This window comes from Mustela erminea, chromosome 6, assembly GCF_009829155.1.
Source record: "Mustela erminea isolate mMusErm1 chromosome 6, mMusErm1.Pri, whole genome shotgun sequence".
NCBI classification, from domain to species: Eukaryota; Metazoa; Chordata; class Mammalia; order Carnivora; family Mustelidae; genus Mustela; species Mustela erminea.
The window spans coordinates 85,908,176-85,931,456 of record NC_045619.1 but is presented as its reverse complement, the minus strand read 5'-3'; the positions used below and the strand labels follow the sequence as shown (position 1 = coordinate 85,931,456).

At 36.2% G+C, this 23,281-nt stretch overlaps 1 protein-coding gene across 1 annotated transcript in view; it reads right to left on the bottom strand.

Annotated features, from left to right (window-relative positions):
* Positions 1 to 23,281, bottom strand: part of LARP4 (La ribonucleoprotein 4) — a 76,175-nt gene that overhangs the window by 37,972 nt on the left and 14,922 nt on the right. Inside the window, 7 exon segments of the mRNA XM_032348168.1 lie at positions 1,897 to 1,950; positions 3,104 to 3,214; positions 5,923 to 6,026; positions 8,096 to 8,232; positions 12,740 to 12,815; positions 14,693 to 14,845; positions 15,466 to 15,613. Coding sequence (XP_032204059.1) covers positions 1,897 to 1,950; positions 3,104 to 3,214; positions 5,923 to 6,026; positions 8,096 to 8,232; positions 12,740 to 12,815; positions 14,693 to 14,845; positions 15,466 to 15,613 — 783 coding nt within the window.

Genomic DNA, 23,281 nt, shown 5'->3' with positions numbered 1-23,281 from the left:
TTCTATCCCAGGACCCTGGGATCATGACCTGAGCTGAAGGCAGAGAGAAAGAGAGAGAGAGAGAGAACAAGAGAGTGAGCACAAGCAGGGAGAACAGCAGGCAGAAGCAGGTTCCCTGCTGAGCAAGGAGCACGATGTGGGATTTGATCCCAGGACCTCGGGATCATGACCTGAGCAGAAAGCAGAAGCTTAACCCACTGAGCCACCTAGGCGTCCCAGTCTCTGCCTTTTATTTATTTATTTTTTAAAAATATTTATTTATTTATTTATTGGACAGACAGAGATCACAAGTAGGCAGAGAGGCAGGCAGAGAGAGAGGAGGAAGCAGGCTCCCCGCTGAGCAGAGAGCCCAATGCAGGGCTTGATTCCAGGAGCTTGGGATCATGACCTGAGCTGAAGGCAGAGGCTTTAACCCACTGAGCCAACCAGGTGCCCCAAATAAATAAATTAAAAAAAAAAAAAAAAAAAAAAAAAAAAGGACAAGACGAGACTGATAGAATAGAGAACCTAAAGCAAATCTGATAGATGCAACATCATACACAAGTTGTAAAAGCAGAGACCATTCAACCAATTGTTTGGTGTTGAGACAACTGCCTTTACATATATGGAAAAAAAAAGATTCCTATCAGATCCTGTATATCAAATTAATTCCAAATGTATCAAAGACCCAAATCTGACATAAAATTTTAAAGCTACCAGAAGACCTAGAAGATCTTTATAGCCTCAAGTAGGGGAGGGAGATAATAGGAAGCAGAGGAAATAGATTGACAAATGGCAGGTATCTTCATCTCTAAAGTAGAAAGTAATAATACCACCTATCACACATCAATAATGAGGTTTAAATATGTCCAGTCCTTAGAACAATGCCTGATATACATTCTCCTAATAAATGTAAGCCTCTCTCATCTTGGTTCTTTCAGTTGCTAGTTGTGTGAAATTGGGTAGGTAACTTTCATTAACACAAGATGGAGAACAAGAGTAACCACCATATGAAGTTCTTGTAAGAATTAAATGACTCTATACAAATAAAGTGTTTAGAACAGAAACTGATACATGTTAAGAGCTCAAGAGACCAAGAATACTAAAATACATTCACAAATACATCATCACTGCATTACAAATGGAATAAGTAGCATGTAAAAGTAAGCACAAGTACCAAATTAAGTGAATCCCTTGGGATTCTATTTTATGCATTTATTATTTTTTTAAAGCATCTTGGAATCCAATGTGGCACCTGAACTCATGACCTGAGATCAAGAGCTGAGCTAAAATCAAGAGTTGGATGCTTAAACAACTGAGCCACCAGGTGCCCTATGACTCTGTTTTAGATGGTAGCAACGGGAGAATGAAAAAGTGGGGGAAAAGCTAAAGGCATAACAGTTAAAAGGTACTCTAACCGTTCAAGCCTAAACAAAGCAGTAATAATTGAAACAAGTTATAAAGGTAGATTCCACGGGATCTGAGAAAAGAGAAGACCTGTAAAGACAGTGAGCAAGTGTCATCAATAATTTCTAGATTCCCAAACAGATGAACATCAGTGTGGTGATGCAATTTATTTTGAGATGAGAGTGACAATATTGAGAACATTTTCCACCTTTTTTACTAAAAAATTATCCCTAATCCTCATTTTAATTATCTTCAAAGTTATCAATCAACATCTAACTAAAACTTCATGCTTTCTAAAGGAAGGCCTTTGGAAATAACTGTTATCCTAACAGCTAATTTTCTAGCACATCATATAAAATTTCTTTAAAATCATTGCAGGGAAAAAAAAAAATCATTGCAGGTTTTATTATTATCCATTATTATGCATATGTGTTTTAAATTCTCAAACAGACAAGCAACAAAAATTTTCTGGCTTCACACTAGGCTCTATACTTATAAACATTTTCTTACCATGATTGGCTTGCCCTGAAATGTTTTAACTTCTTCTCTTAAATATTTAAAAGCCTGTTAACAAAGCAGAAAGGAACTTTTATTAGCATTCAAACATTTCATTAACGCCATCTTTATTCTATCAAAAGTTTGGTATTAGCAATCATCTCCAAACTAAACAATAAAAAATTCTGAAGTCAATTCCATTATGCAGGTGATAAGGAATGAGAAAGTAAAAACACCCCAGCATAAGTTCACATTTACTGTAGATTAGCTACTATGGATTAATGCAGGAAAAGATGCACAAAAGTCAAAACAGACCCAAAATTTCACTACATATAATGGTTCAATCAGACAGTTTTCTAAGATGAATAATTAAAAAAAAAAAAAAATCAGAGGGGCGCCTCGCTGGCTCAGTTGGTGGAGTATGCAATTCTTGATCTTAGGGTCATGATATCGAGCCCTACACTGGGGGTAGAGTTTACTTTAAAAATCAATCAATCAATTAGTGAGTGGTTTTAAAATGCTATTAGATATATTTTTGGTTTTCTTTTGTTTCAAGGGATTACTACTCTTTAATTGGACATGACAACAAAGTAAAATCATTAATGTCAAAATTCCAAGAATCAGAAAGGAAGTTACATATTTATTGTGGGCCTAGTATGTACGTACTAGAAATTCCAACTACTGAGTACATGGTTCCCAATCTTTAAATTAATTTTAAAATTGTTTTAATTTTTTTTACTGATAGGAAATAAACTTTTTTTTTTTATTTTTTTTTTAGATTTTATTTATTTATTTGACAGAGAGAGATCACAAGTAGGCAGAGAGGCAGGCAGAGAGAGAGGAGGAAGCAGGCTCCCTGCTGAGCAGAGAGCCCCATGCGGGACTCGATCCCAGGACCCCGAGATCATGACCTGAGCCGAAGGCAGCGGCCCAACCCACTGAGCCACCCAGGCGCCCAGGAAATAAACTTCTTAAATCAAAACTGAAAAAGCTTGGGGGTGCCTGGATGGCTCAGGGGGTTAAAGCCTCTGCCTTCGGCTCAGGTCACGATCCCAGGGTCCTAAATAAATAAAATCTTAAAAAAAAAAAGAAGCAGCAGCAGCACAACCAAAAAGGTGAACAAGGTGCTCAATAGTCTTTACAAATACTGCCGTGAGCACATATTTTCTCAGTTAAAATATACCACCAGGACTTCAAATCAGAAGAAAAGTTTTCTTCTCACCTGTTGTGCATCTGTGTCTGACTGGAAAGTGATATACCAGTTGCTATTGTGTGCAAACTCACAGCTTATCACCTTTGGGCAGTTTTCATTCTTGAACAAAGCTTTAACTTCCTACGAAAGAAAAACTTTAGTGTAAATTTTATATATGATTTAGAAATAGAATCTTATTTTAATATCAGCAAAACTGAAGCATTTCATCACACTCTTAGTGGCAAGCTAAATTTTCCTTAACTGTAAAATCTTTCTAGACCTGCCATTACCCAAAAAATGAAAAGTATGTCCTCCATTAACATTTTCTAGTGCTTAGTATTTATTTGGATGCATTCTCATTCAATCCAGATGCTCTGTCTATACCAGAGTTACAGACACGAACTCTGTGCAAAAGTATCTTCCCTTCTCCATAACTGAAACTGAAATTCAATAACTGAAAACTATAACAAATATATGCATTTAAAAAAAATAGATTACCAAAACTTAGAATTGTGTTTAACACAGTTTAAAAGCTTGAAGGAAGTTTATAAAAAGAAAAGAAAGAAAACAACTGGAAGTCAACATTAGTATCTCTAAACGGTTACAGACAGAAAGAAAACATCTACTGAAATCCCATGCAGGATAAGACATAGATTTAACCTGAAAACAATCCTGTTTTAAAGATCTTATCATATCCACTTTACAGGTGAGGAAATGGTAGCTCAAACTGTTTAACCTACTCACACTATCACAAACAAGAACTCAAACCCAGATTTGTATGCCTCCGAACTCCATTTTGTTTAATACCTATTTGAGTTCAATGAGAAATTCACTAGTAACTAATAATTCCCAAATATAAAGAATCTTACTAGGCTAAAATGCCCATAAAATACCAAAATATCACAAGGTATCCATTTTCAATGTTCACAATGTTCACAATTAAGTCTAGCCTGTATTCTAACTCCTTCAAATTTTTACTACACTGAATTAAAAATAACACCTCTATTTATGATGAAATTTGCTTGGGTCAAATACTACTCGAAATAAGTAGTGTACAACCAGCTGAGTTTTGTGACATTAGTGAAAGTGGTGAAATATCACCAAGTTCAGTTAATAAAATTCTCATCCAGTTCAGAATTACATTTCTATAGAACTATCTGTGGAACTGTTAGACTGCCATCCACTGATCTCTACCTTCCAAAAATCCATAGATATTCTCTAAATATTTCTAATTCTCTGTGAAATGAATTGACTTATTTATTTAGATCTTTTTATTTTTCGCCATTATTATTCTTTAGGAAGAGTTGTATATGTTTACAGATTAACTTTCCCAAGTATAAAAAAAGAAGTCTGGATCTAAAGTAATTTGTTCTACCTGATAGTAATCTTTCATCACCACCCCAAATCTCTCATTTTAATGTGCATTTCAGGGACTACTGCCTACGCTCTCTCTAGCTATCTTAATCATCTGCACTTCCTTTACTTTTTTTTTTAATGAACAGTATGTTGCTGCCTTGTTCATTTTCATTTATTGCTCTTCATGTGTGTGACCTGTTTATGTATTCAGAATATAAATTACAATAACTATAAAAATGATAGTACTGGCTAATCTTAGATCTGTTTTACATGCCAAGTACTGCTCTAAGTTTTTTATATACTAATTCACTTATATCTCACAATTTTATGAGTTACTTATTACTACTATCCCATTTAACAGATGGAAAAAACCAAAGCAGAAAAGGTTAAGTAACTAATGCAAGGTCATAGAGTTATCAAGTAAAAAGCTGGAATTTAAATCCAGGCAGCGTGGCTCTAGAGTTCAGGCTCATATATTCTACACTGTTTCTTAATAATGCAAATATTCTTCCCATTTTGCAATTTTCCTTTCGATTTGTTACTTTTGACATATAGTTCATAATTTTAAATAGAACATCTATCTTGTGACAGTTTCTTTTCTCTCACTGTTTCTAAGTTTAGGAAATCTTCATTCTGGAGAGTTAATACTGAATGAATCTGGGCAATAAGATTAACTACTAATATGCCAAGTTTGTTAGCTGGCAAGTTAAATGACTAACCAATTACCACATATCAGCTACTAATTAGTCCTCTCCATCTTTAACTTATTATCATGAATATGCCAACTTAGTGTGAAGTCCTATGGTTTACTGGTTAAGAAACATGGGCTTTGGAATCACAGAGAGCGAGTTCAAATCAGATTCTGTCATTCAAACAGGCCATGTGACCTTAACCAAGTTATTTAACTATACTAAGGCTCAGTTACTTTATTTGTAAAACAGAGATAACAAAACCTTAGGCTTTATATTACCATAAAGTACATGGCACAATACCTGGTAGAATCTAATTACTGAATAAATGTTATCAATAAATTCATTACTAAATCAAAGAGTCTATTTCAGGATTATACTGTTCCATTCAAATGTTATTTTATTCCTGTATCTGTACCACACCACATTTATGACCACAACTCTGCTTTATATTTGCCAGCTAACAGAATTAAGCCTTGACTCTTGTATTTTTTTTTTCTTCATTCCTAAGTGTATTCTTTCAGGTGAATCCTCAAGTTCCCAAAAGAGCCTATTTATATTTTAATTGCCAGTCAAATGAACAAACTGAGAATCAGTAACACGGCAATACTCAGTCTACCATTCTAAGAACATGGAATTATTATCTTCCTTCTCCCCTTCTGCCATTCTTCCAGTGCTTCAGAATTTACAAAACAAAATATATCCCATTCACATAATTGATATGAGGGCACTGACTTACACTTCGTTTATCTTTGATTTAAACAGTTAAAGAACACTTAACTTTAACAATCCTTAATAATTTACCTCGATAGGTGTTGTTTCAGGAATCTCTCTAAGAATCACAATACAACGCTTATGACTTGGTCTCACTTTCTCGCCCTTTTCATCAACTTGTACCATAGGAGAAGCTGAAATTTAAAAAAGTGTTTCATTCAAAAGTGACAAGGTGAGATTTTAATATTACCATTAAAAACTATTCATTTCTATTTCCAAGTGAATAAATTAGCAGAGGTTGATATCCTCAATAAATTAAATTGCAGAACCAAAGATTACAGTTATAACAAAATATTTTGAAATTAATATACAAGAAACACTGTCAAATGTTATTCTTTGAACAAATATATAGAGCACCTACTTTGTGTCTTGGCACTGAAAAACTCTTCAGGAGTATATAATACGTAACTAACAAGGTAAAATTACCCTGTGTACAATTACTGAATTCTGGATTTCTGGAGATAAGAAGTGTATTTTTTTTTTTTTTTAAGATTTATTTATTTATTTATTTGACAGACAGAGATCACAGGTAGGCAGAGAGGAAGGCAGAGAGAGACGGAGAAGCAGGCTCCCTGCTGAGCAGAGAGCCCGATGTGGGACTCGATCCCAGGACCCTGAGATCATGACCTGAGCCGAAGGCAGAGGCTTAACCACTGAGCCACCCAGGTGCCCGATAAGAAGTGTATTAATCAGTGTATCTGCATTCCACTCTTGTAACTAGACTACAGTACTGCATTCCGACATACAAAGAAATTGTTCTTAAAATTCAAGTCTAAGAGGCACTTAAAACCAAGAATTGAACTCAAATGATTATAGCTTTCCTTTGATTTTAACAATTTATTCTTAAAGACTATTACAGACACTGAGAAGCCATCCTTGAGATGCTGATTTTGAGGAAATATCTAATGAAGATAGTATTATCTAACCAAAACTTTTATTTCTAGTCCCTTCAGAGATAATATGCCACATCTCTCTGAAGAAGTAAGTAGTGAGAATAAAAGGAACAGGGAAGAAGAGCTGGGTTTAGGTACTAGGTTCTAGCCCTCAGAGGTAGAGGATTCTGCTAGTCTCTTGGCTGATTTTTTTCTGATGCCAAGACTGGGTTTTTTTTTAAGAAACCATTACACAAAAAGAGATTTCATGAATGTTTTTTTAGCCCTCTGAGAATGAACATCTTCTACTCTCATAAAAGCCTATTATGAGACTTGTTTAAATGCTTTTAAAAATGTTTAAAAGTTAAATATTTTCAACAACATATTTCATATAAAAGTGAAGATCTGCCTTTATTCGATCAAATGGTTAAAACTTTGGCAAGGTTTGGGTGCCTGGGTGGCTCACTGAGTTGAGTATCTGCCCTTGGCTCAGGTCATGATTTCAGGGTCCTGGGATTGAGTCCTACATCGGGCTCTCTGCTCAGCAGGAAGCCTGCTTCCTCCTCTCTCTCTGCCTCTCTGCCTACTTGTGATCTCTATCTATCAAATAAATAAATAAAATCTTAAAAAAAAAAAAAACAACTTTGGCAAGGTTCTGCAAAGAAAGGTTAGCAAGAAATCCTGATACAAGACACAAACACCATTAAAAATGCTTAAAACCTCAAATTCTTCACCAAACTTTAGAGCAGTATTTGTCAAACTATAGACTGCAATTCTTTAAATTGTGAAATCAATTTTGAAAAAAGTTAATTCCAAGCATTTAGTATTAATCTGAATAATTAACATTTCAGTTGTATAGGGATATGTGGTGTGTGTACTGGGCTGTAAGGTAAAATGTACTTCTTACTTGGGTTCACAAGTTTGAAACAATGCTTTAGAAGATGTAGTAATGATACATATAACTTTCTAATAGCCCAGAAAACTGAGATTTAATTGCTTATATTTGAGTAAGTGGGTATCAAGATGAACAACCAAGGTACAGAACTGATACAGAAGCTATATACCAAGTCAGTAAAAATAAAAAGATAAATTATTGGAACAGAATAACAAAAAATAGGGAGTGAACAATTCCCTGCCTAGTGAGCACAGCTTAATGTATAGAATTGTGGAATCACTATGTGGTATACCTGAAAAAATACATTGCATGTCAACTACAATTTAATAAAAATAAATGGCCAATAAAAACAAAAAATTCCCTGCTTGACCAGAAATCAAAAGAAAACTTAGCTTTTTGACTTTAAAAAATAAGCTAAAAGGTATGATTTACATACATCTCAACACTTCAAGAATTAGATCAGGGTCTGTGGTCAGCTTTTTAATTTCTTCCATATTGGCAACTGTCCAAATTGGTACGAACTGATCACTGTCCATTTGAGATATCAGGTAAAGATCCTTTGACAAATTTTCTCTGAAAGGAATAAACAAAAGCAAGAGTCCCATAAAGCAAAGAATTCTCAAAAATCATCTAAAGAGGTCTCTTATTCACTTCTGTCATTAAGTATGGTTAAACAAAATTTAGCTACTACAAATAAATAACACTTTGAACTATGAAAATACATAATACATAACAAAGATACTCTACAACACTCAGAATGTTTCTGAATCACCAAATACATCATGACCAAAAGTTTTGAACAAGAGAACCTTAAGGAATTATACTGATATGGAAAGAGGCTTAATAAAATATTACATACAGTGTAGCTCCATCTTATAAACACTTTATCATTGATGTTAGAATATGCATATAGAGAAAATTATAGCTTCCACCAGGAGTTTAACTGTAAAGGATTTAAAATTTCTGAATGTTTGTCATTTTTTAAGTATGTTTGACTTTTTACTTATATTTAATAAATTTAAAACATTTAAAATTAAAAGATTCTTTAAGATACATTTCTAAAAAAGATTTAAACATTTCTATCTTACATATAAAATCTTATGTAACAAACTGAAGTAAAATCATATTCATTTGTCTTATTCACATCAGATCTCTGAAGCAGTCTAGTTATAAATAGTTTCAAGTCTTTGCCTAAAAGCCCCTTTTCTCAGTGACCCTATTTAAAACTGAAACCACCCAAGCAGTCTTGATTCCCCTTCTCTTGCTTATAGGGTTCTAAATTTTTTTCCATAGCACTTATCACTTAGCACACTTCTAAACTGTTTACTTCACTTTAAAAAAAAAATTTTGTTTTGTCTCCTCCAGCCAGAACATAGGTTCCATGAAAAATCTTTGTTGTTCATAATGTATTTCAAGGCCCTAGTGCCTGGCAAAGGGTAGGGCCAAAGGTCTCTACACTCAAGTGTTGTTAAAATAAAGTAGCAATTACTTTTTTTAAAAGATTTTATTCATTCACTTGACAGACAGAGGCCACAAGTAGGCAGAAAGGTAGGCAGAGAGAGCGGAGGAAGCAGGCTCCCTGCTGAGCAGAGAGCCTGATGTGGGGCTTGATCCCAGCACCCTGGGATCATGACCTGAGCTGAAGGCAGTGGCTCAACCCCCTGAGCCACCCAGCTGTCCAGTAGCAATTACTTTTTGAAAATTACAATTGTCAACAAGTTGTTTTGGGGGCAAAAAATAGAGAAGATACCAGCAAAGGTTAAACTCACTTTAGCATAAAAGGAGGAACATAGTAACATAGTAATAACACCTTTTTTTGCTGTTTATTAGAGAGGGGAGGCGAGGGAGGGGCAAAGGGAGAAGGAGAGACAGAATCTTAGACAGGCTCTATGTCCAAGACCCCAACATGGGTATCACAACCCTGAGATCACAATCTGAGCTGACATCAAGAGCCGGACACTAAACTGACTAAGCCACCCAGGCTTACACAACTAAAAAGTTGTAGCCTGAACCAACTCTGACTTTCAGCATATCTGTTCTTATAAAAACTTGGTGAAACCTTTCCTTTTTTTCTTAAGATTTTATTTGTCTGAAAAAGAGAGCAATCACAAGCACGGAGGAGGAGAGGTAGAGGGAGAAGCAGACTCCCTACTGAGCAGGGAGCCTCACGTGGGACTTGATCCGAGGACCCTAGGATCATGGCCTGAGCCAAACGCAGATGCTTAATGACTGAACCACCCAGGCGTCCCAAACCTTTTTTCAAAAAGTTTTTAATTTATTTGAGAGAGAGAGGGAGAGTGCATGTATGCATGATCATACATGAGCAGGGGTAGGGTCAGAGGGAAAGGGAGAGGCAGACTCCATGCTGAGTGTGGAGCCTGATGTGGGGCTCCATCCATGATGCTGAGGTCAAAACCTGAGCTGAAGTCAGATGCTTCACTGACTGAACCACCCAGGTGCCCCAACCTTGGTCAAACTCTTAAGAAACTTCATCTCATCAGAATATTAAATTAATATATCAAAAACATATCAAATTAACGGGCATAAGTCACATTTGTGATTTGACTACTCATGACTAACACCTGATAGGTACTGGTAACAATTTTGTGAAGCCACAAGTGTCAATCGCATAACTGGTTTGAACTGTGGTAGATCGTGACAAACCAGTGTTCCTACAACTAAAAAAGCCTGGCTAAATTTAAAAAATCACATTTCTGGAGATGAAGGAAAGAAACTACAAGAACAAAATAAAATTCCAGAAAGATGACCTTTCTTTTCTGAGGGGGTCTGCAGATCCGGGACCAGGGACAAACGAGCAGAGTTTTAGGCAGTTGCACAGGACCAGCACTATGAATTGAAAACTAAAGAAGTGGGGTTGCCACACTTAACCCGCTGAGCCACCCAGGCACCCAGGCAGTGGGTTAAGCCTCTGCTTTTGGCTCAGGTCATGATCTCAGGGTCCTGGGATTGAGCCCCACGTCGGGCTCTCTGCTCAGTGGGGAACCTGCTTCCCCCTCTCTGCCTGCCTACTTGTGATCTCTTCTCTATCAAATAAAAAAATTAATAAAAAATAATTAAAATAAAAAATTGAAAAAGAAAACTAAAGGAGCTCCTAACGTACAGGAGATTTACCCCCACATAACATTTCCTGAGCTTTAAGAAGGAAGGTGGGAGACTGGGAACCAGGCTGAAAAGGCAGAGTAACATCTCTGTGGTTTTGTAGAAGTTCCAGTGAAAGGAAGAAACTTGTGTCAAACACAAGAGAGGTCTCCCCCTCCATCTCCCAAGAGATCTGCCAGAATTTGAGGGTTACAGGGGAAGAAACTAAAGAGCTAGTCTCAAACCCCTCAAGAACAGGACTAAATCTCCCTTGGTGTTTCAGGATTGAGGTAACAGAAAACAGACAACTCCTAAATCAAAAAACTAAAGACGTCATGCCTAAGGAACAGAGATAAATCAGAAGCAGACTGAGTCTAATTAAAGTGGCTGCTTAGCCCTAACCCAGCTCAATTCCTGACTGGACTGAAACAATCAATCTGCTTCTGCCTATAAGAAAGCTCAAATCTTGTCTAGAGAGAAAAATCTTGTCATTTGCAGCTCTTAACTGCTTTTATATGTAATGTCTAGCATATAATCAAAATCTGTAAGACATGCAAAAAGGCAGGAAATTATGACAGAGAACCAAGAGAAAAAACTCAAATATAAGCAGACATACAAATGATCTAGCAGTAGGCAAAGATTTTTAAATAATTATGACAAGTATATTACAGAAAATGAATTCTATTGCAGGAACAAATGACTAACAACAGAAACTTCCACTTTCATCGTTTTATTCTGTACTAGACTACAAAGACTACGAAGGCAAAAAAGGAGGGGAAGAAGGAGGAGCTATTTAGAACAAAGTATCAATTAAAACTGAGTCAAGAGTATATTATGTGTAAAGAAATTAAGAAGTCTAAGGACACCTGGCTGGCTCAGTAGGTAGAACATGGTAATCGTGACTGCAGGGTCATGAGTTCAAGCCCTATGGTGGGCATAGAGTTTACATAAAAAGTAAATAAATTAAAAAAAAAAAAAAAAGACATAAAAGTCTGATAAAATCCAGGTTTCTAGCTTGAAAAATTTTTGGTTTACCAGTCCTACCTCTCACCACATATAAGAAAAACTGAAGGCATTACCTTTGCATATCCAAACTTGTTTATTTGGGTTCCAATTTTAGTATATGTGCTGCCGAAGCGAGCACAAAACTTCTGTTTATTTTGGAAGGGGCAGTTTTACAATACTGAAATTTTATGACATCTAGACTATAAATATGCCTACATAATTGTTATCAGTAAGTAAGACATCTCAAGGTGTGCCTGGGTGGCTCAGCTGGTTAAGTGTCTGACTCCTGGTTTTGGCTCAAGTCATAATTTCAGCGTCATGAGACTGAGGCCAATTTTAGGCTTGTACTCAGCACAGAGTTGGCTTCAAACTTCCTTCCTCTCTGCCCTTCCCCTTGCCCCATGCACATACTCTCTCTCGAAAATAAATAAAATCTTAAAAAAAAAAAAAAAGGAGGGGGGGAACTTCTGGGTGGCTCAGTCAGTTAAGCACCTGCCTTTGGCTCAGGTCATGATCCCAGGGTCCTGGGATCAAGTCCCACATCAGGCTCCCTGCTCTGCACAGAGCCTGGCTTCTTCCTCTGCCTGCTGCTCCCCCTGCTTGTGCATGCTCTCTAACTCGCACAAATAAATAAATAAAATCTTAAAAAAAAAGGAAAAAGATAACCAATGTTTTGAGAACCCTAAACCTGAATATGTTTATAGGAAAAGTATCCAATAGCCAAAACAAAAGTAATCCAATCCGGTATTTCATTACCTTTCTACTAAGACTAGATCCTTTGCATATCCAATTAGAGACTACATCTTTAAATTTAGTTAGGAAATATAATAAAGAATATACCAAAAAATAAGGAAAGTATTTCACTGAAGGAAATTAAAACCACCATTATTCCATTCTATTTCACAGGTATTTTATATCTACTAACCAAACAATTCAAAAAATGAGAAATCTCAATAAAAAAATATGATTAACATACCGGGAGAAACAGAATTCCAATTGTTTCTTCAGACATTCTTTTAGGTCTTCTGTAGAAATTGCTGAATTACTTTCTCCTGAAGATAGAAAACAGAGGAAAAGCGTTAACAATAAATTACCATAATAGGCAATAAACATTACATATAGTTGTGCTCAGAATATGTCATGAAAATTACATGTAAATTAAAATTTACAAAACTATTATTTTTAAAGTTCAACTGAATTCTAACAAAGTCTAACTAATTTTAACCTATCTATTCTTTCTTTAGATAGATTTCAGATCAGTTTAAAATTATTTTATGAAGTAATGAACAAAGCACAATTAATACTAAAGGTACTTGGCTACCTTACTGTAAAACACTACCCTAAAAACTTTTAAAATGTTGTAACTACTTATTCCTTTAATGAAAGCTCAAAGAACAAAAGTAATAGTAATCTAAGTAAGAAGGAACTAGCTAAATAAATTGGGATATATGTATCTATATCTATATTCTTGGTACTAAATCTGATGTTAGTCATACTTCAACTTTTATCTCTTAATACTCTTTTCATTCCTTGATTATAGGGCACTCTATCTTCCCAGGAATATTTAAAACACTCAAACAAAGGATTAAAACAACTCTAATGCCCTCTATGCCTTCAATATTTAAACCCAGAACACGAGATTTTTTTTTTTCAGAACTCAAGCCTAGAAAACCATCTCTTTATTAGAATCTTACACAAAACATTACAGACTCAAAGCATGTAATCTGTCCTCTTCTTAAAAAAAGCATTAGTGATTAAGTAGGCTAATTTCCTTTTAATACAGGCAACAGAATATATATAAAGATAAGTATTTTGTGCATGATTTTACCAATACCCTGTCTTAGTACTCAAGATTCAAAGTGACAGCAGATATTAGATTAACTACAGTAAAAATAAATATAAGAAGCATTCTATTTCTATGTATATGCAATCCTTCTAATAAAAAATCCAACCACCCAAATGTGCTACCTAAAAATGAGCAATAACTTCATTTAACTTTTCAATGTCATTACAGGAAACTTATTAATTAAAATAACAACTGGTTGCTACATTACTAAAACCAAATACTAAAACCAACTCTATGTTTAAAGTACCCAGTGGTTAGGTATATTAAGACCACAAGTAGGGAGATGAACTACTACCTTAAATTAGTATATAGAAATACCACCCATGCCACTTCAGAAATCAACTCACAAGCAGACAAAACTTAGAAATCTAGTCTAAGTATTTATAATAAATAATGAAACTGAGGATAGAGGTTTAAGTATCTTGACTGAACTCACAGAACTAAGCAGCAATAGAAAAGAGCACCCCCTATTACATTTGTTTTCCAAAGAGATCCCTTAAATCAGAAAAATTAAGTTAGGTAGTTGGGGTCTTTGGTCCATTTTTAGTTTCTTTTAAATCTCATCCATTTTAAATCCAAGCCAACTACTAACCCATGCTACTTAAATAATTGTGAAAAATATATATATATTTCACAGGTTGGACTGAAGAAGAACCATATTTTTAATACAGCTGTTTTCTCAAAATTAATCCCTGCAACTTCACATTTGTAAATGCACTCCACAATAAGGAAAGTAATGGGAAATTCACAGAACTTGCACTGATCCCAACTAACAGACTAAGAAACTTGGGCTCTCTGAAAAATTATAATTTAGTTCCCTTTTAACTATATTGACTATTTTTCCTTTTATCTTTAATTTCATACTTTTAATAGGACCTTTAAACATTCTTTTAAAGTCACGTTTCATGTTTGTCATCTGAAAACAGTATTTATAAAAATAACGAAGCATTTAACATAAAGTTCTTTTCAAATAAGAAAATGGATTGATCAATGCCAAAGTTTTATTAGAACAATGATAGAATGTAAAGGGAAAAACACTAGTGTACTATATGCTCTTTTTACCAATAAAAGCATAAAGTTTACCAGAAATGTCATATATTTGGTAACTCAGATCTTCTGGCCCTAAAATCATTCCATCAGTGGATTCTTCAATGCTTATAGTATTTCTGGTGGTTTCACAAGATGAATACATTACTTCATATTCCTTACACATATCATCAGAAAGCTCTGTATTACCTGTATTAAAGAAAATATACTGAAAGTAAATAGGAATTCTTTAAATCCTATCTTTAGGAACTCTGGGCACTAAGTCTTCTATAGTAAGATTTTAAGGATTTCTCCCAATTGAGATAATGTCCACATGGCTGTAGTAAGAGTTCTCTTCCTGAGGAAGATTAAGTTCACCATTATGGACAAGCTAAAATGATTATTAACAGTTTAAACTCATATAGCACTATCTATGTACTATCTATATGCAGCTTCATGTACAAGAAAATCCTATGCTAAAAGTAATTATTATTCATGTTTTACAGATGAAAGAAACAAGCAGAGATGTTAGGTCATTTACGCAAAGTCGAACAGTGAGTAAACAGCACTGCCAATGATAATATATCAAAACTAATTTATAACTACCATATCATAAGTGAGTTAAATGCTAGACCCAAAGATAAAGCTACTATGTGAAATAGTGACAATTCATTCATACTAAAAGTAAAAACTGTGTACAAACTACATGTTAAACATTTATAAATATATTTAATCAAATAATCAAAAGAGATACCCCCAAGTTCTATAAACCGATTTGGTCATTATTTAACCAAAACATGATTTGTACTGATGAAACATTAAGGACATACCCTCAGGATGAGACCCTGACGTGGCTGCTGTTTCATGCCAAGAGCTTTCAGTTCCATGAGTTACTTGAGTGGCATCACTATTTCCAGGAGGAATTTCTTGCCATACTTTGGCATTAGGATTTAAACCAGTTCCTTTAGATGTTACCTGCTAAATAATCAAATGATCTATTTGTAAACTTTAAAAGTAAATGCATTAAAATTACAAATTTAGATAATAGACTTTGATTTTACTTGAACGTGAAGAAACCCCAATAATATTAAGTAATTTAATAACAAATATTAAATAAAATTATAAAGTTTTGGGCTCATGTTGAAAATAAATCTTTTTTTTAAGGCTTTTTTTTATTAGAGAGAGACAGTGAGAGGGAACACAAACAGAGGGAGAGGAAGAAGCCGGCTTCCCACTGAGCAGGAAGCCCGACGTGAGGCTTGATCCCAGGACCCTGGGATCATGACCTGAGCCAAAGGGAGAGCCACCCAGGCACCCTGAAAATAACTTTTTTTAAGGAGATGGACTGAAATGTTCATGTATAAAATTTAGCTACCTATACAATAAAAAACATATTATCTATAAACAATCAACATAGAAATGCTGCTTTACCCCAATATACTTGCAAATGTCATAAGATGTATTCAAACTATTCAGTGATCTTTGGCATTTTTTTTGTGCATGTGTGTATTTATAGCAAACTGAGTTATCTAGAATGATTTTCCAGAGAATGTAATTTTTATTGCCATTTATCCTGTGACAGAGATCTTTGAGTCTGAATGATTCTATCACTGGAAATTTTTCCCAAATCAAAAATAGCAATCTGGGGTGTCTGACAGACTCAGCTGGTAGATTGAGCACACAACTCTTGATCTTGGAGTCATGAGTTCGAGCCTCAAGGTGGGTGTATAGATTACTTAAAAATAAAATCTTTTTTTTTTTTTTTAAAGATTTTATTTATTTATTTGACAGAGATCAAAGTAGGCAGAGAAGCAGGCAGAGAGGAGGAAGCAGCCTCCCTGGAGCAGAGAACCCGATGCAGGGCTTGATCCCAAGAACCTGGAATCATGATCTGAGACGAAGGCAGAGGCTTAACCCACTGAGCCAACCAGGCACCCCTTAAAAATAAAATCTTAACATCCCCCCCCACCCCGGCAAACAGCAATCTGCCTTTTATTAAATTGTATTTTTCCATTTGTCCTGAAAGTGTATATTCTTTTTTTTTTTAAGATTATTTATTTATTTGACAGAGAGACATCACAAGTAGGCAGAGAGGCAGGCAGAGAGAGAGAGAGAGAGAGAGAGAGAGAGAGAGAGAGAGGAGGAAGCAGGCTCCCTGCTGAGCCGAGAGCCCGATGCGGGACTTGATCCCAGGACCCTAAGATCATGACCTGAGCCAAAGGCCTCGGCTTAACCCACTGAGCCACCCAGGCGCCCGAAAGTGAATATTCTTAATGTTCACAAAATAACTGACATTTAAAGTAATCTTCTACATACATCATTTAAATTTACTTCTTTTACCTCATTCAACCAAACAAAAGGACTTGATCCTTCTCAAGTGCATTAATGACCTTTCAGAAAGCTTACACCCTGTTCAGAAAATCACTTTTAACAGTCTTCTCAGCCTTAGGCCTCTCCCCTGGATGACAGGCACCAGAAGGTAAATTCAAAGGGCAAATTCAGCTTTCATGAAAAGTAAGTGAATTTATCATTTAAGTTTGTCAGAAATTTTGTCTACCTAGAGGGAGTTCTTACCACTGGCTCTGGCTCATGGGGTGATTTAAAAAAAAAAAAAAGCCTTTATGGTATCATCAACACTAAACATGGCAACCAAAGCAGGCCTCTGGGTAGGCAGAACTGCAGAGCTCCCAGACAGAGTTGTTAAGAAGACAGCTTCTGGGAAGCCTGATTGTACTTCTGCAATTAATTATGTCCCATGAAATTCCCCTGTAATCTAGAATCATACCTGAATTAAAAACCCAGCTCTGGGGGCGCCTAGGTGGCTAAGAGGGTTAAAGCCTCTGCCTTTGGCTCAGGTCATGATCTCAGGGTACTGGGATCAAGCCCCACATCGGGCTAGAGAGGGGAGCCTCTAGCTCAGTGGGGAGCCTGCTTCCCCCCCACCCCGCTCTGCACACCTCTCTGCCTACTTGTGATCTCTCTGTCAAATAAATAAAATCTTAAAAAAAAAAAAAAACCAGCTCTGACATTAGTGTTTCATTTCTAAAAAAACAGTTTTTTAAATTTATTTGACAGAGAGAGTAAGAGAGCACAAGCAGAGGGAACAGCAGAGGGAGAGGGAGAAGCAGAAGGAATCCAATGCAGGGCTCAATCCCAGGACCCCAGGATCATAACCTGAACCACTTAGGCGGCCGGCACACTCATTCTTTAACAGAGACTGTGTAACATGGTACACCTCATATTCTCACATATTCGATTTATAAGAGCCAAAAATGGAAATAACCCAGTCAAACAGACAAGAAATAAAGGAAACAATGACACACATTCACTAAGTATTACACGGCTATTCAAAATGATAAAGATACATTACCATATTTCATAAAATCTAAAGGGGTACTACTATATTAAAGAAAAAATTGCTGTTAATTAACCTATGACATCAAATATTGTTAAGATGTATCCCAGTTTCCAGAGAAATTACAATGTGCAACTATGTGCGTTGGTAGGGTTGCTGAAATATGAAAACATAAAAATGGAAAATGCTTTCACAAAACGAAGTGAAAAAAACCATAACCATCACCACAACAAAAGCAAGAATGTTAAGCAATTCTATGGGCTAGGAATTAGTACTTATATTACTATCTCCCTTTTCCAGATTATCCTATGTGAGAAATAATATATCCAACTAAAGACAAAGATTAAGTATGAAGTTAGCATTAATCACCAATGATTACAGCTCACAGATTATTACAATTGCAAAGAAGTATGTAAGCATGGATATGGGCTAGAAGGGAACATGATCTGCTACAATACTCAGATCAGGGATATTTTTCTCTAATAAAGCATTCCATTGAAATATTACCTTAAATCCCGAGTCATAAAAAATATAAAAACTTAAAAAACTTTTTTCAAATTAGAGCATAATGTACACTGTTTAGTACATTAACATCAAAGATTACTTTACGTATTTTGTGCCTGTATATATTAACATATATTTTTAGTTTTATACCAGTCAATATTTATTTATTTATTTTTAAAAGATTTTATTTATTTATTTGACAGAGATCACAAGTAGGCGGAGAGGCAGGCAGAGAGAGAGGAGGAAGCAGGCTCCCCGCTGAGAAGGGAGCCATATGCGGGGCTTGATCCCAGGACCCTGGGATCATGACCTGAGCTGAAGGTAGAGGCTTTAACCCACTGAGCCACCCAGGCGCCCCATATACCAGTCAATATTTATTAAATTTAAATAAATGTATCTTTTCTTAAGATTTTATTTATTTATTTGACAGAGAGAGATCACAAGTAGGCAGAGAGGGGGAAGCAGGCTCCCTGCTGGGCAGAGAGGCCGATGGAGGGCTCGAACCCAAAACCCTGGGATCATGACCCTAGCCAGACTTAACCCACTGAGCCACCCAGGTGCTGTTGTTGATTTCCTTTGAACATAATTCATTCTCACATTTCACAACTTTCTTCTGGAATCACATTCCTTCTTCTGCAAGGACATTATTCATTATTTTTTTATTTTTTATATTTTTTTAAGGATTTTATTTATTTATTTGACAGAGATCACAAGTAGGCAGAGAGGCAGGCAGAGAGGCAGGCAGAGAGAGAAAGAGAGAGATGAGGAAGCAGGCTCCCTGCCGAGCAGAGAGCCCGATGCGGGACTCGATCCCAGGACCCTGAGATCATGACCTGAGCCGAAGGCAGTGGCTTAACCCACTGAGCCACCCAGGCGCCCTATTCATTATTTTTTTAGTCAACTCTTAAGTTGTGCCTTCTCTGAAAATGCCTTTATTTTTTACCTTCTGTCTCTGCTGTGTAAAAAATTCAAAGATTCTCTTTTTCTCTTGGTATAAAGAATTCTTACAAGGCACACATTCCCTTTCAGCATATTAGAGATATCCCCACTGGGTGACTGGGTGGCTCAGCTGGTTGAGTGACTGCCTTCACCTCACGTTGTGATCCAGTCTTGGGATGAGTCCCTTATCAGGGTCCCTGCTCAGCAGGGAGTCTGCTTCTCCCTCTGACCTTCCCCTTCTCATGCTTTCTCTCTTCTCAAATAAAATCTTAAAAAAGAAAAAAAATTGTATTAAAAAAAAAGATATTCCCACTGCCTTGTTTTGTACAGAAGTTGGTGACCAGAAATTTGCCATCATTCTAGCTGTCACTCTTAATCTTTTTCCTTAAATTTTGTCAATGGTGATTTACAGTTTCACAATCACCCGTTTAACTGTGAAATTCTTCTTTATTTATAATCTATTTGGGATTCACTGACCTCTGAAGTCCAACGCATCAATTCTGTAAAATTCTCAGCCGTCAGCTCTTCAAACTCTGCCTCTCCATCAACTAACTGCTCTATTGTTTCCTCCTGGAATGCCAATAAAATATTCATACCTTCTCATGGTATGTTCCACCTCTCTTTGTATCAATCTCCTGTTTTCCATTTCTTTGTCTAAGAAATTATACTCTGAGTAATTTCTTAAGTTCTTTCTTCCAGTTCATCAATTCTCTCTTCATCTGTTTCTAAGATGAATTTAACCTGTCCACTAAATTTCTAAGTTCTTTTTAAATAATTTTCATTTCTTAAAATTCTGTTTGGTTCTTTTATCAAATCTATCTGACCAATGCTTTCCTTTCCTTTCCCTTCTTTTTTTTTTTAAAGATTTTATTTATTTGTTTGACAGAGATCACAAGTAGGCAGAGAGGCAGAGAGAGAGGGGGGAAGCAGGCTCCCTGCTGAGCAGAGAGCCCCATGTGGGGCTCGATCCCAGGACCCTGAGACCATGACCTGAGCTGAAGCAGAGGCTTAACCCACTGAGCCACCCAGGTGCTGCCCTTTCCTTTCTTTTTCTTCTTCTTCTTTTTTTTTTTTTTGAGAGGGAGAGAGACAATCTTAAGCAGGCTCCACACCCAGCAAAGGGTCTGATGTGGGGCTGGATCTCACACCCTGAGATCATGACCTGAGCTGAAATAAAGAGTCAGATACTTAACCTACTGAGCCACCCAGGCACCCCTGTTTTGTTTCTTGATCATCTTTTCAGTATCTTCTTTCCTTTAAGCATTTTTTTTTTTTTTAAGATTTTATTTATTTGAGAGAGAGACAAAGTGAGAGCACAAGTAGGCAGAGTGGTCAGCAGAGGGGGAGAGTAAGGTTGCTAGAAAGCCTGAGCCAAAGGCAGACACTTAACAACTGAGCCACCCAAGTACCCCTAAGCATATTAAATATTCTAATTTTATAGTCTGTATTTGATAATTACAGTATCTGTTATGTTTGAGGGTTTGTTTTTGTGATCTGTTGTTTCTGCTAAACCATGCTCATGATGACTTACTGCTGTCCGATTTTATACTGTAAGCCCATTTCCTTGGAACTTTATTTGTGGGAATTCTGAAGACTACATTTAAAATATGCTCTGGAGATATGGAGATATTTGGAGGATTTGTTTTCCGTCTGCTAGATGACTGCATACTAAAACTACCAATCTAGTATTCCTTTAATTTTCGACATGGTTATTTTGGTAACAACATATATTGTGAATTTTCACTCTACTTTGGCAAAAGGAACATCTGTGGTTAGAATTATTAGGTGGTTAGAATTATTAGGAAAGACTGATGCCTCACCAATCCACTTAAAGCTAGAACTGACAAATTCCCTTTTCTCTGGGAAAGTTTGTTTTCCAACTAGTTTACCTTGTGTCCTCTCTCTAAGCACTGCCAATTAAAACCAAAGCTCTGGTTTTCATAAGAACCAACAAATCCATTTAGTCTCTGCATTTATGATCTGTTTATCTCTTAGATGAGTGTTTTTTTTTTAACTTTAGTCTGAAGATTCCATTTGCTTTCTTGACAGCTTAATGCTCTGCTTAAAAAAAAACTTAAAAAAATTTTTTAACCAACATTTTCAATTGTTTTCCAAAACATCTAATTCATAATACTTCTTAAAAAAAGAAGTATCAATATAGTCTCAATGAAGCTAAATTTAGAGTAATTCCAACAACTGAAGGACAAGTATAACAACAAACAGCAACAAAAACTAACTTTATTCTGCCACCCAGTAATTATGCAATTACTGGCCCCAGTTTCTTCATTTTTAAAGACATAATGCCTAGTCTACCAAAATTCCCTATAGTTTTTATGCACGTTGGGCACCTAACTTTATTTTGGTCATTACTTCCTCTCTCCTTCTTATTATTTGTACATACCTCTATTTTATTAAACACTGTAACAGTTTATCTAAATAGGAGTTCTAAAGCTGGGCAATGGGCTCAAGGAAGGCAGAAACTAGGTCTTCCTAGTCTATTTCAGCTATTAACACAAACCAGTCAGAGAGCAGATCTTCAACTGTCTACTTGAATGAAATAGCAGAGGCATGTGTGCAAAAAAAAGAATTTTAGCACTTTACTTACTCTTCAGAGGTGCTACAAGATGAGAGCTGATAAAATCTCTCTCTTTTTTTAATGTGGACTGAGTTTAAAATGGAAGTCTAATGTTGAAGTGCTTCTTGGCTTTTGGTTTCAGAGCTGCTAAAGGCTTTTATAAAAATATCAAAACCAATAACAAAACGTCAAATCATGCAGGGGAGCAAAAGCATCTCCGAAAGTATTGCCATCTGAATAATCACAGCAACATCTTAGTTTAGAGATAGAAGTTCACAATACCACATCATAACATAATTAATTAGCTCAGGGAGGAAACCAACTCGTTTTCTTATAGCACCAAGCAGCCACCCTCCCATCCCAGGCACTAAAGCATTATTTAAAAAATTTGTGAAGTTGCAATTTTAGAAAGCAACTCATCTTTACATTTGCCACTCTATAGATCATGTGAACAATGCCTGCTGTATAAAAAATATCTTACCAAGGATTTTTATCAGTCAGTATTTACTGACTATTTACCTTGACTATTTACTCAAGGTAAATTAACAGAAAAGTAATTTATTAAAGGATAGTGTCACTGCTATGTCACTATGTCAATGAAAGGGCTGAAAATGGGTGCAAAGATAACATCACCCAGAATAATGCTGAAGTGATTTACGAGCAAATCATTATCCCTGCCACCATCAAGAGCTGTATTGCAAAATTCAAATCCATTACCACTGCCAGGACCAAAATCACTTCATTATGAACTTAACCTTGAAACCTCCACTTAAAGCTGACCACCTCTGTCACTCCCTCCTGCAAAATTGAAAGTTAAGAATACAACCCTCAGGGCGCCTGGGTGGCTCAGTGGGTTAAGCTGCTGCCTTCCGCTCAGGTCATGATCTCGGGTTCCTGGGATCGAGTCCCGCATCGGGCTCTCTGCTCAGCAGGGAGCCTGCTTCCCTCTCTCTCTCTCTGCCTGCCTCTCCATCTACTTGTGATTTCTCTCTGTCAAATAAATAAATAAATAAAATCTTTAAAAAAAAAAAAAAAAAATACAACCCTCAGAGACGCCTGGGTGGCTCAGTTGGTCAAGCTGCCGCCTTTGGCTCGGGTCATGATCCCAGCGTCCTGGGATAGAGTCCTGCATTGGGGCTCCTTGCTCCTCGCTTCTCTCTCTGCCTCTGCCCACTGCTCTGCCAGCTTGTGCATTCGCAAGCATGTGCACACTCTCTCTCTCTCTCTGACAAATAAATAAATAAATAAATAAAATCTTAAAAAATAATAATAA